This window comes from Trichechus manatus, unplaced genomic scaffold (genome assembly GCF_000243295.1).
Source record: "Trichechus manatus latirostris isolate Lorelei unplaced genomic scaffold, TriManLat1.0 scaffold00051, whole genome shotgun sequence".
Classification (NCBI taxonomy): Eukaryota; Metazoa; Chordata; class Mammalia; order Sirenia; family Trichechidae; genus Trichechus; species Trichechus manatus.
The window spans coordinates 894978-911611 of record NW_004443987.1 but is presented as its reverse complement, the minus strand read 5'-3'; the positions used below and the strand labels follow the sequence as shown (position 1 = coordinate 911611).

The following is a 16634-nucleotide window of genomic DNA, read 5'->3' as shown; positions in this document are numbered from 1 at the left end:
CAAAAGACTTCACCAAAAGAGTCAAAAGACAACCTACAGACTGGGAAAAATTTTTTAGCTACAACAAATCTGATCAGTGTCTAATCTCTAAAATCTGTTAGATACTACAAAACCTCAACATCAAAAAGACAAATAACACAATTTAAAAATGAGCAAAGGATATGAACAGGCAGTTCACCAAAGAAGACATTCAGGCAGCTAACATACACATGAGGAAATGCTCACGATCATTAGCCATCAGAGAAATGCAAATCAAAACTACAATGAGATGCCTTCTCACCCCAGCAAGGCTAGCATTAATGTGAAAAACACAAAATAATAAATGTTAGACTAGAACACTTATACACTGTGGGTGGGAATGTAAAATGGTACAACCACTTTGGAAATCAATTTGGCACTTCCTTAAAAAGCTACAAATAGAAGTACCATACGATCCAGCAATTCCACTCCTTGGAATATATCCTAGAGAATTAAGAGCCATCACACGAATAGATATATGCACACTCATGTTCACTGCAGCATTGTTCACAATAGCAAAAAGATGGAAACAACCTAGGTGCCCATCAACAGATGAATGGATAAACGTATTATGGTATATTCACACAGTGGAATACTACGCAACGATAAAGAACAATGATGAATCAGCGAAACATCTCACAACATGGATGAATCTGGAAGGCATTACGCTGAGTGAAATTAGTCAGTCGCAAAAGGACAAATATTGTATGAGACCACTATTATATGAACTCGAGAAAAGATGTAAACACAGGAGAAAACATCCTTTGATGGTTACGAGAATGGGGAGGGAAGTAGAGGGGTATTCACTAACTAGATAGTAGACAGGAATTATCTTAGGTGAAAGGAAGGACAACATACTATACAGGGAAGTCAGCACAACTGGACTAAACCAAAACCTAAGAAGTTTCCTGAATACAACCAAACACTTAGAGGGACAGAGTAGCAGGGGCAGGGGTCTGGGGACAATAGTTTCAGGGAACATTTAGGTCAATTGGCATAACAAAGTTTCTTAAGAAAATGTTCTGCATCTCATTTTGGTGAGTGGTGTCTCTGGTCTTAAAAGCTAGCAAGCGGCCATCTAAGATGCATCAATTGGTCCCAACCCACCTGGAGTAAAGGAGAACGAAGACACAAAGACACAAGGAAAATAAGAGCCCAAGAGACAGAAAGGGTAACATAAACCACAGACTACATCAGCCTGAGACCAGAAGAACTAGATGGTGCCTGGCTACCACCAATGCCTGCCCTGACAGGGAACACAACAGAGTCCCTGATGGAGCAGGAGAAAAGTGGGGTACAGAACTCAAATTCTAGTAAAAAGACCAGACTTAATGGTCTGACTGAGACTGGAGGGACCAAGGAAGACATGGTTCCCAGACTCTGTTAGCCCAAAACTGAAATCATTCCCGAAGCCAACTCTTCAGACAGAGATTAGACCAGACTATACGATGTAAAATGATACTCATTGAAGAGAGTGCTAAGTAGATACATGAGACTCAATGGGCAGCTCCTGTCCGGAGGCAAGATGAGAAGGCAGAAAGGGACAGGAGCTGGTTGAATGGACACGGGAAATCCACGGTGGAAAGAAGGAGTGTGCTGTCACATTATAGGAAGAGCAACTAGGGTCACATAACAATGTGTGTATAAATTTTTGTATGAGAAACTAACTTGAACTGTAAACTTTCACTTAAAGCACAATTAAAAAAAAAAAAAAAAAGAAACCCACAAGGGATACAGAGATGAATTTGACTCAGCACCTGTCCTCAACCTGTTGCAGTCAAGTCGATTCCAACTCAGGGTGACCCCACAGGTTTCAGAGTAGGGTTTTCAATGGCTGTAATATTACAGAAGTAGATCCCCAGGCCTTTCTTCCGTGGCATCACTGGGTGGATTCGTACAGCCAACCTTTTGCTTAGTAGCTGAGAGCAAACCGTTTATGCCACCCAGGGATGTTACTTGTCCTCAAGGAGTTTACAAATTAATAGAGGAAAAAAGAGAAACACAAATTGTCAGGGAACAACTTTTCATGGAATCTAGGGTTCACCAACAATAGATTGCATTAGTGAAGGAATTGGTAAGGTTTCAAGTGAAAAAAAAAAAAAACTAGGGAAAATGTTTTGCTCTGACAGGGAAAAAATAATATAAAGCTTGCCTCGATGCAGGAAACAAGATTTAAAAATTTCCTTTAGAGTTTTAACCTATTCACTTATTATTTTTAAGTAGTCTAATACAGACATAGCAAATGTCACACCAAAGTTGTGACTGAAAATTATACGTTATCTGAAAGCTATAATTAAAAAGATCATTGACTAACATGAAAACAGAAAAGGAGGTATAAAATCACATTAAAGCATAATAATATACACATATACACATATATATAGATGCACACACAGATAAATGTGTGTATAATCATACATTTCCAAAGATCTTAAAGCATGTTACTAACTTCTCAGCTGACTCATTCTGGCAATCCTATGGAAAAGGTCACAGGCAGATCTGCAACTATAAATAAGAAGTTACTTATTTGGAACTGCCTAGTACGGATTTAGAGAATCTATAAAATCATTTTGCTATGGATGAGGGCAGAGAGCTAGGCCAAAACTGTCAGGTTAGCCAACTGGAATGTATATAGATTGACATTGTGAACTGCATTTCTATGTGAGCTGAATGAAGCATGGGATTCCCTCTGGTATTTTATGCTCTGGCCACAGCTTTTAAAGGTGAAATGTGTCTGAGTCTTACATGGGTTCTTGGAAAAGATATGAGGGAGAAGACTTCATACCCTCACCCACAGTAACAGTCACCATAAACATTTATTGAACACCTGCCCCTCTCTGCCTCAAGGAGCTTATATTTTAGGTGGGGAGACAGGGCAAGCACAGAAAGAGGTAAAGGACCAGTTCAAGAGACCATGTGCTCAGTGAGAGAGGGAAAAGTGAGAGCTGGGCAGGTCAGATAATGCTTCCTGAAGAAAGGGTAGGAGGCAATGACCTCCTGTTTGTTCATTCTTTCTTTCATTCATCAAATTCATTCAACAAATATTATTGAGCACCTATGTGACTGCTGCTATACGAGGCATCATGAATATAATGGTGAATAAAACTGAAAGGATTCCTGTCCTATTACAATTTATAATGCAGATAAGTAAATCGTATACTTTACAACAATGTGACATGTGCTATGATGGTGATAAGCTCAGAAGAAAGGCACCTTATCCAGACCGGGAGATGGTGGTGTGAGTTAAGGAAGGCTTTCTAGAGGAAACAAGATTTAAATTGATACCCCCTCCCAAAACAAAAGGCACTAACCAGGCAAAGAGTAGTGGAAGAGTGTTGTAAGCAGAAGGAATAGCATCTTGTGAAGGTCCAATGGCAAAAGAGTGCATGGTATTCATTTGGCATGGGGGTAGCAGGGGGAGCATGAACAAAGGTTCAGAGGAGGAAGAGACTGGGCGTGTGCCAGAAATAATGAGGACATCAGTATGGTTAGAGTGCTAGGAGAAGGCCTGGCAGGTTAGGCAAAGGAGTCTGCATCCTATCCTAGGAGCAGTGGGCAGTCACTGAAACTTATTGAGCCACGAGAGGGTAGCATGGGCGAAGTGATGTTTTAGGAAGATGAATCCATGAGTATGAGCAGGATGGCAGAATGCTTCAGTAGGATTTTAAGGGGCAGGCTCTAGTCAAGGTTTAGCTAATCAGTTAACAAATCAGCGGTGGATTAGCCAATAGGCAAGGTAAACAGTGCTTACCTTGCTTACGAGATCATCTGTAGTGAACAATTTCACATTTTTTCACCACATCGAAGATTCTGCTTCTAGGTATGGTTGGCATCTCTCTCTCTCCCCCCCAACCCCACAGCACCTCCCTACGGAATCAAAGCTTCTTTTCAAATTTACAATCCCTGACAGGGGTGGATGACCCAATAAGCAAGGGAAGCACAGGCTTACTTGTGCTTAGTTACTCATCTGTAGTGAACAATTTCATCTGTTTTTGCTTACCTTACTTACTGAGTAATCAGACCCTGACTAACTGTATTTCCTTACTTAGTGGTTGCTTCTCCTATCTTCTACTCATAGTGCTTCCCGGCAGAATGAACAAATGTGTGAAATCTGAACTGACTACACTGCTGTTAGACAACTACAATATTTCCATCTACGACCTAAACGGAGACCCGAAAGGTCAGGAATTATGGCCTAACTACTATGCACAGGCCCATGGGATTGTTTTTGTGCTGGACTCCAGTGACTTAGGACGCATGCAAGAAGTGAAAATCATCTTACCACGTTTGCTGTCTGATGAGCGAGTGGCAGGAAAACCGATTTTATTGTAAGAGTCTTCCTTTAGGCCTGACTTCCCCTTCCCATTTTGTGCCTTAAGAAGATCCATATATAGGACGAAGGGTGCAATGGTCCCTTTGTCAAGGCCCAGCTAGATCTCCTCTTTCCTTATTAGGCTCAGTGAGGTGGAGTGGCCTGCTTCTCTGAGGGTTGTTTTCTGGGGCCACTTTCTACCACACACTGCCACGGAGGGCATGTTACCTAAATGTGTTGTTTGTTGTTAGTTGCATCACGTTGATTCTGATTCATGGTGACACCATAGGTTAAAGAGTATATCTGCCCCATAGGGTTTTCAGAGGCTGATTTTTTGGAAGTAGATCACTAGGGCACCACTGGATGAGTTCAAACTGTCAACCTTTAGGTTAGCAGTTGAGCACAAATCGTTAGCGCCACCTAGGGACCTACTTAATTGTATAAAGATAATTTTGAAGGCAAGCATCAAAAGGAAATGGAGAGTAATATCTGGATCTACCACCTCCCATCCCTTGACTCTTCCTGAAGACTGCCTTCAGTGATTTGCTTCTCATTTTGTCTGGTTTCAATCTTTAATCCCAAGATCTCACAGTGGCAGAAAATGACCCCTAATTTGCATAATTTATGCCAATGGCCCCCTCCCTTAGCAGACTGCTCAAGAGTTGAGTAACACTTATTCCAGGGTGATAATTCAAGTCACCAGTCAATCTTCACCCCTCCCCCATTCCTTTTTTGCCTTTTTCATTCCTCATTAGCACCACCACTACAGCATGAACAGAGTTTGGGACGGGATGTAAAAACTCTAAATGTGTTCATATCCTAGTTTGCAATTCTAATTAAAGTTTGATGGTATAATGTAGGGGAAGTGAGAAATGAGGCCTGGGAATTATCTTGGATTTAAATTATTTGCACTATCTCTTCCTTCCATTGAGAGTTGGCTAGAAAAATTCCTGGCTCATCTCATTGGACATACAGCAGTTGTGCCAGAGCTGATTCTCCTCCTCTTTATCTTCTCTCCTTGCTCTTTGTCTCTATTTCTGTTTCATGCTTCTCTCTTCTTGCATCCTTCTCTCCTGTGCCCTGTTCTAGCCTGGCAAACAAACAAGACAAGAAGGATGCCCTCCTGCCTCGTGAAATTGTTGAGTACCTGCTCCTGGAAAGGCTAGTAAATAAGTCCCTGTACCGAGTGGTAAGTGTCAACCCCTTCCTTCCCTCTCCCTCTGGAGTCTAGCTGATGTGTTCCTTGGCCCATTCAATAATCCATTCCATATGCTGGGTTTGGGACAAAGCCTCTCCCTGCCAGGCAACATCTACCGTAATGATTTCTGACCTGAGGGTGATAATAAATATCACATTCTTATAACACTTTCACATCTGTTTTCTCATTAAGCCTTCAAAATAGCTCTGTTACGTGGGAAGTTTTAATATCTCCATTTTATAGATAAGATAAGGCTTAGAGACTCTAAGTCTAAGCCCAGGGTCACACATCCAGGACATTATACCACTTTACTAAAGGACTTTAGCTTTTGTATCTTTCATTTATCTTCTAAGAAGTCAACGCTGAGTGTCTCTTAGAAGGTCCTAGAGCTGCTCTAGGCATGGCAGAGCGTATGTGAACCTCTGCTCTTTAGATGAGTTACTGGGAATGTGGGCTCCATGAAGTCTTCTCTTTTTGTCACAGGAGCCTTGTTCAGCCATCAAAAACTTCCAAAAAAGAAACCATCAGCCCATAATTGAAGGGCTGCGCTGGTTATTAGCTGCCATCGGGGATAAATATGAAGAGCTATGTACTAGTCAACAGCAATGTGGAATGGGACTATCACCTACCTCAAGAAACCCAACCTCCAAGGGCACCAGAAGCTCTAGAGAAAGATGTTCATTCAGCAGGTACTGAGCTACTGAGCTGCCTCTATTGGGTTTACTGATATGAATAGATACAGGAGTCAATCTTCAACATAAGCAGGGAGTTCTAGGAGGTACTTGGATTCTGTGCAGCACCAAATTAGTCTCTCAAGATCAGCTGGCCCAAATGGAGCTAGGGAAGTGACCGACATTGTTAGGTACACCCGTCACACACAATTTGAGCAGTCATGTTACCAGGATGAGTTGTATAAAGGTATAATCAACCTATCAGTAGTACAGTTTCTCCAAAACAGGGCTTCTGTTTGCCATGTGGAGGAAAAAAGGCACATGAGCCCCTTAAGGAGCCTACTGGCATTATTCTATGAATGAATGTCATGGAACTATCCCATGTTCTCAGCCTCCAGGTTCTCTGATCTTCCCAATAAAAAGAAATGATGGGGAAGAACAGGAATGTTAAAAAGAGTAAAAGAAAAAAGAAAATAGGAGGTGCTCAAGGTTTTGAGGAGTGAAAGGTCTAAATGCTCTGCTGTTAAACAAAGGCGTATGGTAGGATGGGATAAGAGCTGATTAAGAAACTTAAAGTGGATCTGTTTCTACTACTGCTTTGTCCTTTCTACCTTCCCCAGCTTCTACACTAGGATGAGAATGACCAAACAGAAAAGACTGGACTTAGGACACCATTCAGTAGAAGCTAGACCCCTAAAACCAATCCTTCAGGTAAATAGCTTTTTGAATGTTATTGCCCCAGGGACCAATCCCTGAACTTTTGGGCACCAACTGGCTTTCTTTCCTCATCTTCTTGCTGTACAGAAGGAAGGTTTACTAAGACCTAAAAAGAATACACCAGTAACATTTGCTTTAGATGAACCAATGGAAGAAGGTGAATGTTCTACAGGAAGTGAAGATCAGAAAGCTAATGAGCTCCACTACAATCAAAGTGCTAACTTGCAGACTTCAGCTCCATATATTGATGATGATTCTTTTGAAGGTAATATTGGACCAGTGGTTAGTCAGAGAAGATATACAGGCCTTCCCTCACAATTTCTAAAATAGTATTTCTATTTTGAGTCTGAAACTTATACTATGGTTGGTGGTTAGGAGAAGAAGAGAAGCGGAAGTACAGGAAGAGTGCTTGGGGATCAAGAGTGCTTGGGGATTGCCTTCTGGAAGCCCAGTATGACTCCCAGTACTGGGTGAGACAAGATCTTTGGATGGCTATGTTTTTGTTGTTGTTGTTGTTGTTGTTAGGTGCCATCGAGTTGGTTCTGACTCATAGTGACCCTATGTACAACAGAACAAAACACTGCCTGGTCCTGTGCCATCCTCACGATTGTTGCTATGCTCGAGCTCATTGTTGCAGCCACTTTGAATGGATGGTTATAGGATTATTTTAAAGGTGGAAGTACAAATTGTTACAACCTTTATGGAGGGTAATTTGGCTGGCTCACTGTCACTAGCACACTCTCATACTAAATTTCTCCCTCCCTCTCCCTGCCTCTTATATGTGTGTGTGTGTGTGTGTGTATATATATGTATACATAAAATCTCAAGAATTTTTAAAATGTGGATACCCTTTGAGCCAGCAATCTCATTCCTTGAACTGTATCAAGGATGTTCAATCACAGCATTATGTACAACAGCTTAAAACTGGAAACAACCTAAATGTCCAAAATGGGGAATGGCTAAATAAATTATGGTATACTATGCAGACATCAAGAAGGCTAATGTTGTAAGTCAACATTTACTGACATGGGAAGTTTCTCACAACCTGACATTTTGTTAGAGAAAATAGCAAGTTATAGTACAGCACGTGTAACATGATGTGCACATATGCATAGAAATATCTGGAGGGATATCAGCCAAATATTAGCAGTGGTTTTCTCTGCAAGGGAAGCAAAGTGCCAGGTTTCCTGTCCTTCCCAGACCACTTCAGGTTAAAAGGGTGTTTGTTGGGTGATTTTGAGAAATAAAAGGCCTAGATGCCTTTCTTTGGATCTTTGTGTATTATTTTTTATACTGCACTAATATCATTTCTCCCAACACAATAAAGGCATCAAAATTAAAAAACAAATCTGTGAGGTTTTGAAGGCTCACTGTGCTAACAGCCACTCCTTCTCAGTGTTCTTTGAGACCCCAGTCTCCAAGATCATCAACTGTCAATATTATAATGTCACATCAGCTCTCCAAGGGATCTGGTATTTCAGGCTACCCTGGAGCCTTGAGTTCTTAAACTGCCTGGAGGGGCCTGGACTTGGCCAGGGCCACTGCCCTGGGGATGAGGGGAGAGCATCAGAGTTGAGTGGAGGGTATCTGGTAGAAGAGTTGAGGAAGTGTTTCCTGGTATCAGCAATTACCCCTAAATCTTTGTCCAAAATTGAAATTCAATTTCATTACTATATCCTCAGAGCCCAGAGCCTAAAACAGAATGGATACACGGGACACAGAAGAAATGTTACTGGACAATCCCTGTGGAGAGATCTTTGGTTCCTGTGGTTAGTACTCCTTAAATGAAAGGAAGAGGGGAAAGAGCAAGATGAGAGAAAATATCAGGCTGGGGCAAGGAGTGAGTGCCTCATGGGGTACGGTCTACACCCCCTTTGGGAACTGGCCAACAAACACCCTTTTAACCTGAAGTGGTCTGGGAAGGACAGGAAACCTGGCACTTTGCTTCCCTTGCAGTGACTGGCTATTTTCTTTCTCATTTTAGACTTTTAAGAGACTACTAAAAAGAAAAACAGAGGGAAGTCAAAAGAAACATCTAATATCCCTCCCCTGGCAAATGTGCTCATCTCTAGAACCATCATGACTACACAGCTTTTCAGTTTCTATTTGATAACACCTTTCCACTCCCACTACAACTCCACCTACTCTAACATCACAGCCCTGAGAACCTCATTGTTCCTGTACATCTGTAATCTAACCATCAAATTAATCCTATACCTACCCAGAGGCTCGAAACAGCAGGAATATCAGGGGATAAGAAAGGGTAGGTGGCATCTACTTGAGAATGAAGACAATCTTGGTGAAGAAGAACAGAGACTTTACATCTTTGCACCCAGATGTTCCTGATGAAGTCTGTTGACAACACATCTTGGGTGACCAGCTGAAATTGAGCCTTAGAAGTATAAGTTAGTTTAGAATTACACCTTTTTCCCTTGAGGTTCTTGGGTATAAGGGGAGTGGCAAAAATAAATAGAACCTCTGGGCTGAGAATTGTGCTATGCTGAATCATTTTTAGTCCGGCCTCCAAAAGCAATTCAATTTCAAATTCCCAGCCACTTTCTGTGAAGCCCAGCAACAATTCCTTTGCTGTCCCTTCAAGAAGAGTAACTGCTGCCTCTCCTAACACTTTTGTTAGGTATGCAAAAGATATAGAGCTTGGATGCATTCAAACCTCCATCCCAATGGTGGCGCAGTGGTTAGGAGCCGGGCTGTTAACCAAAAGGTCAGCAGTTCAAATCCACCAGCCACTCCTTGGAAACCTTATGAGGCAGCTCTACTCTGTCCTATAGGGTCACTATGAGTTGGAATCGACTTGACAACTTTTTACTACTATTACTATCACCATCAGTACCACCAAACCAAAAAACAAACCTATTGCCATCAAGTCGATTCTGACTTTAACCCATGTGTAACAGAGCAGAACTACTCCATAGGGTTTTCTTGGCTGTAATCTTTATAGAAGAAGATACCAAGCCTTTCTTCTGCAGTGTCACTCGGTGGGTTCGAACCACTAACCTTTAGATTAGCAGTCAAGCTCAAACCGTTTGCCCTACCCAGGGACCTGTATTAGTACCACAGCCACCATTTATTCAGTGCTTTCTTTCTGCCAGGCACAGTGCCAAGTTCTTCACATCCATTATCTTGCTCACAGCAACTCTTGGGGTAGGCACTACATCTGACTACATTTTATAGATGAGGAAACTAAGGGACAGAGAAGTTAAATAACTTTCCTAGGTCCCACAGACTGCAAGGAGCAGAGCAGGAAATTGAATTCAGATCTGTCTGACTCTAAGGCTACTTTAGGCCAGAAAGATCCACTTATGCTTTTCTCAAACTCTACCCAGAAAAAGAAAGCTATATCCAGGAAGAATACTGAAGCTTACCTATGCCCATGTCAGAAGAATTGTGGTGATATCAATAACCACACCAGTAGTAGAAGCAGACAAGATTGCTGGAGCACTTCCATTTTGCCAGCATCTGCGCTAAATGCTTTATATATATATTTTGCCTTTTATCCTCACAATTCAATGAAGAGGTTCCATTATCACCATCCTACCGAGGCAGAAACTGAGGTTCAGAGCAGTTAAATAACTTGTTCAAGGGCACCCACTAGAAAGCGGCAGAAATGGGTTTCAAACTAAGGTCCAACACCATAACCCATGCTCTTAACTCTACCTATACCGCTTCACCAGGCAGCATGAACCAACTAAGTCATAATCATTTCTGAGAGGTAGAAACCTTGCACAGAAAGATGTCTTACAACCCCATCAGGAGAGTCTGACACATCTCTTGCTCTTGTGCATTGTATATGGCCTTATCTGTAAGTGAGCCACCCCAGGGATTCTGTGGACTTGCTTTCCCCAGGAAGTCTTGACAGGATTCTGACTGAGGCTCAGTGTATTAGTCATGGAGATGGAAAGAAACTAGGGTTTCTAGTCCACCCCAGTTGTTATACAGATGAGGAGCTTGAGGTATAGAGAGGTTAAGTGGACTTGCCCAAGACTGTACAGCTGATTACTGGCACAGCTGGTTCTAAAATCCAGATCTCCTGCGTGCCCAAACCAAGGCTCTACTCTGTCCAAGAGGACCACATCTCCCGAGTCTTCTCTGGCCACTCTAGGCCCATCCACTTTCCTCCAATTTGCCTGATAAATATCACTGGAGAATTCTGCTGCCAATCATTCTCACCCAGGGATGCAGCAAACATCTCAACTCAGGCAGGAAACTATAATTCAACAAACCACAGTTAAGAAAATAGGGTCATCCGCATTTCTCTTGATGGCATGTGTGTTTATGAGGCAGTACTTTCTCTGCAGAGTAGGAAGGGGAAAAATGGCTAAAAGGGGATGATGGGAGTGCAGGGTAGAGAGTTTAGGTTGAAACAATCTGTAACACAACCGAATTTCAGTATATTGACATACTTCCTTTGTTCAGTGTACATGTTCTTAGGTATCAACTAAATTTTCATAAATAGAATCAATCAATCACAGGAAGTTACTTAAAGAATACCCCTCAAATACAGCCATGAAAATCCATACCCGTCAAATACAGCCATAAAACAAAAAAAAAGTTGCCACTGAGTCAATTCCAACTCATAGCAACCCCATGTGTCACAGAGCAGAACTATCCCATAGGGTTTTCTTGGCTGTAATCTTTATGGAAGCAGATTACCAGGCCTTTCTTCTGCGGTGTCACTGGTCGTATTTGAACTGTCAACCTTTAGGTTAGTAGTCAAGCACAAACCATTTGTGCCATGCAGGGACCTGAAATATAACCAGTATACTCTTATTTATAAAAGGGAAAAATTCTTTTCTGAGTAAATCTTACTTTTGTTGCTGCAGACTGTTAACATACCCCTTATCAAGCTGAGTGACCTGGCAATCTCCCCCAGTGAAGACAGGTATGACAGTACCTACCTCACAGGCTTGTTGTGAGGATTAATGGGGACAATCCATATAAAAAAAGCTTAGCACAGTGGCTGGTACAATAGCTACTATTATTATCATTAGAGGAGAAGCTCAGTCAGACCATTAGACAGCTATACCCCCCTTCTAGGAACCCCGGTGGTGCAATAGTTAAGCGCTTGGCTGCTAACTGAAAGGTCAGCAGTTCAAACCCACCAGTCATTGCACAGGAGAAAAGACTGGGCAATTTGCTCCCGTAAAGATGACAGCATAGGAAACCCTATGGGGCAGTTCTACCCTGTCACATGGGATTGCTATTAGTCAGAATCGACTCAGCAGCACCTAACAACAACAACAACAACCCCCTTTCTGGGAGAGGTATCCCTTTTTCTGCAGAGAAAAATCCAAAGAAAGATGTCTTAGATTCTAAAGTACAATGACCATAGATAATCTAGGGTAGCAACTACAATTATCACCTCCTATATAGCCTTTGTGAATCTTAGATCTGCTAGAGGGCTTACAAATCTACATCTCAGTGTGGCAGCCCAGGGACCAAGATTAAGGATAGTTTCTTGAACCCTGAGGGCAAATTTTCTTTCAGTCAAGTGGCTGCCTTAGGATTTCTCTTCTTTTATTGTCAATGTCTTGTCTTCCCTCCTCCAGACTTTCAGAGCCCAGCTCCTGTATCAGATGCACCTGGAGCATATGACCTTAGCCCATCATTCAACAAGCCCCACATGACTCTGGGTACTTTTCTATTTTGTCTGGCAAGACAGGCCTGGCCTTTCTGACTAGAGAACTCAAAATGAATAGGTAGAGGGGTCCCTCTACCTATTGTTTCCAATAGATTTGGAACGACTTTCAACTCCTGAACTGTAGCCATCAGTCTTCATTCGTATCTTTTTCTATCCACTAGTAGTACCCTATCAGCAGGGTTGATAGACCAGCCTATGATCTGTAGAACATGGGTCATATATAATTAATACACAGTAAAGTTTAAAGGGAGCCCCTGGGTGATGCAGATGGTTAAGTGCTCAGCTGCTAACCAAAAGGTTGGCAGCTCAAGTCCACCCAGAGATTCCTCAGAAGAAAGGCCTGGTGATCTATACCCAAAACATTGACCACTGAAAATCCTACAGAACACAGAACAGTGATAATTTAGGGTTGCTGCATGGAAACCAATAGTAACTAATCTTGCTTTAAATCCCCTGGAGTGTTTAGTGTTTGGTGCTCGTGTCATACCCGATCTATTTTGAATACCACTCTTCCCTATCTCTTAGAATCACTAGTTTTCAAGGCAGTTGCTACTGGCAGGACTTAATAATGAAGTGCACAGAACACAACACTACTCTTCTCCGGAAAGTCCTGCCAACTAGCGTTCTTAACCTATAAATATGTCATTGGCCTCGGCTGGAATAGGGGTCAGGCCTGGACTCACTGTTCTGTCACTCACCCCCTGTAAATCCCTTACTGGATGACCAAAACTTAGATTTCTGACAGGAACGGGTATAGAGAATGAGGGCTGTCACCCAATTTTCCAGGACTTGAAATCAGCCCCTCATGCCACTTCATTTTCACAGGTGCGCCTAGAACTATAGCCATGGCCCTCTTGACTTGTGCCCTTAATCCTTCAGCTATAATAATCCATTCTCTCACTCTTGGTTTTGCTATCATTGCAATCTCTGGCAGGAGAAAAAGCAGCAGGAAGCCTGCTGTTGGCATGTAGATATTATCAACTCAGGGTCATGGGGGCCAGGGAGCTTGTCCCTTTGCCCCTGTGCCCATGAAGCACCACGCTCAGGTCCAGGGAGCCCGAGGAGGCTCTGTTGTTGGGTGGTGGGCAGAGCAATGTTAACAAAGCACTCAAAGTATGCTGTTAAGATGATGACTCAGGAATCCCACGCGAGCCCACGCTCATGCTAGTCGCCACTGCCAGCAACTAAAATAGACCTCTGGTGCTAAGAGACAGCAGGCCTTTTAGGTCTGCTCAGAAAAATGAGCCCAGTCCTATGAACCGTCATGCTGTTTGATACAATGGAATGTTGCACTGCCATTAAAGATGACAATTATGTGCGCTGTGCAGGTGGAAGCCAGAACGTGAAAGAATGGTAAGTGAATACTGCAGAATAGGAGACAGCAGGCACAGAGGCTGATTACAGCTATAGAAAAACATACACACAAGAGTACATCTCTAAAGAACCTAAGAGAAAGAAGAGTGACATCATTCCTTTAGATTCCACTCTGCTTCCCCCAACACAAGTTTTTAATAATACCTTTTTTTCATTGCCACGCTGATCACATTAGGTTACAGTCACCTGCCTTTTAGCTGACACAGAAGTTAATTCTGCAGATAATTTGATTCAGGGAACAGAAAAGAAATGAAGGGATCAGGGGGCTGGTGCTTTAAAATGGCTGGATCATTCATTCCTCTTCTCCCTCCTTGCTCGATTATGTTCAGGGCACCTACTGGAACACAATTACCATTGCAGATTTAGCACTACAATGAGAAATGACTTCAAACACCTAGCAGACCAAACAACTCCAAGATGAGACTTTAAGAAAACTTATATTTGTATCTCTTTTGAATCAGGCTGCCGTGTTTTGAACTAGGCTAGGTTATACTGAGAGAGATGAACTGTTTTTTGATAGGCTGTTAGAAGTTCATTATTTGAAAAGGAATTGCTACATAATATCTCCTCTTGTCTCTCTGTCATGGGTAGTATCTACAGTTAGTCAAACATCTAACATATATCTGGGTATATGGCTGAGTACTATTCTCTCCCTGGAGCCCTGACTTCAACACCTGCCCAGAACCAGATTGTTCTAAAATTATCAGTGTGTTTACCTTGTTTTGTATGTATGTTTAGTTTTTAAAAGACCTTGTTTCTTTTTTTTAACTTTGCATTTTGAAATACCTTTAGATTTACAGAAGAATTGTAAATATAGTACAGAGAGTTCCTGTGTACCCTTTACCCAGCTTCCCCTAATGTTAACATCTTACATAATTACAGTACAATCATCACAATGTAAAACTTAACTTAGCACAATATAATTTACTAAACTACAGACTTTATTCAGGTTTCACCAGTTTTTCCACTAATGTTCTTTTTCTGTTATAGGATCCAATCCAGGATCTCATACTGCATTAATAGTATGTTTACTTAAAAAACAAAAATAAAAAAAAACACCCCTCAAAATAAGTTTCCTTTTAGGAGAGCTAAAGAGCAAGCCAGTAGATGTTCTGGGCAATTTACAATCCTGAGCTATTCCACCCAGAAGGGAACTCTATCACTTCTGTACTGAAGCCCTTAATTCATAACACCTCATCATGGTTAATTTCAGAAAATACATCTTGAATTAGCACTTCTCACAGTAGCACAAAGGGATTTGACAAGTGGGTTATTTTAGCAACCAATATTATGAGGGTGACAAAATGAGAGGGATGGCCTTCCTTGTCTGTTTTCTATGCTTCATTTTTCTTCAAACTGTATTTAAACTTTTTACTACAACTTGTAATATTTGACTATAACATAATTGTTAGCGAACACCCACACCAACAGAGAAGGGACTCTTTCCAATGTGTATTTGGCTTTGTTTGCCTGAAATTGTGTTGAAATCTTACAGAAAACAAATTTATTAGGTTGTTTTTCCTAGTTTAACTCCTTAAGAGTGGGAAGGGAAAGCAGGCTATGACATCCATTTATTCATTCAAAAACTAATCTATTAAGAATAACTGCCATTTAACGTAGGCTTACTATGTGCCAAGGAGTCCTTGGATGACACAAACTGTTAAGCACTCGACTGCTAACAGAAAGATTAGTGGTTTGAACCCACCCAGAGGCACCTCGGAAGAAAGGCCTGGCAATCTACCTCCAAAAGGTCACAGCCTTGAAAACCCTATGGAGCACAGTTCTACCTTGCAACACATGGGGTCGCCATGAGTTGGAATCTCAATGGCAACTGGTTTGTACTATGTACCAGGCAATCTGTGAAATGCTTTACATATATTGTTCCACTCAATCAGTCACAACAATCCCATGAGATAAGAACTATTATTACTCTTATTTTACAGGGATGCAGGGATTGCGGGTAGGAAAAAGAGTTAGATTAAGTAACTTCCCAGTCACAGAGCATGAAAGTGATGGAGCCAGAATTCAAGCCCAGGTCTGCATGATTCCAAAGCTGGTCCTCTTGGGCAGCATGCTATATTGCCTCTCTGAACACCTGCCACATTTCAAACACTGTGCTAGGCACTAGACAGAGATATAGCAATAAACAAGACATAGCTCTTATCCTCTCAAACTGTACAGTTTAGTTGGGAGACAGACTATTTAACCCCCAAAGCCAAACCCTCTGCCATCGAGTTGAGCCCAACTCATAACAACCCTGTAGGACAGAGTAGAGTAGAACTGTCCCATAGGGTTTCTAAGGCTGTAAATCTTTACAGAAGCCAACTTCCATAAGGGCTTTGAACCAGCAACCATTCGGTTAACAGCCAAGCACTTAACCACTGTGCCACCAGGGTTCCTTGACTATTTAACAGCTAAGTATAACACAGCCCTCTCGTCTTCTCAGATATTCCTTAGCTTGCTTACAACAAGTAAAGGTTATCAGGAAATGCAAGAGGTAAAGACTGACCCCTTTAAATATTTAAATTCCTTTTTTAGGTCCTCAGAGCAAAGGCCTTTCCCCCTCCATGCACCATGAGGCTACCTAACAGTTATGAATGGACACAGGATATTTACATGTTTCTCCATTGTGTGGCTCTGGGCTGGATGTGGGTGTTGCCACCCCACTTTGTCTCCTTTGAGGAG

General features: G+C 41.9%; 2 protein-coding genes across 2 annotated transcripts in view; one reads left to right on the top strand and one right to left on the bottom strand.

The window, feature by feature from the left end:
- Positions 1–16634, bottom strand: part of TRMT2B (tRNA methyltransferase 2 homolog B) — a 146347-nt gene that overhangs the window by 62425 nt on the left and 67288 nt on the right. The gene's annotated exons all lie outside the window — the stretch shown is intronic.
- On the top strand, positions 3441–7440 carry ARL13A (ADP ribosylation factor like GTPase 13A). The gene is made up of 6 exons (XM_023732390.1): positions 3441–3505; positions 3993–4346; positions 5420–5519; positions 6012–6217; positions 6820–6910; positions 7004–7440. The coding sequence occupies exons 1-6, from the start codon at positions 3441–3443 to the stop codon at positions 7244–7246; spliced, it is 1059 nt and encodes a 352-aa protein (XP_023588158.1). The 3' UTR covers positions 7247–7440.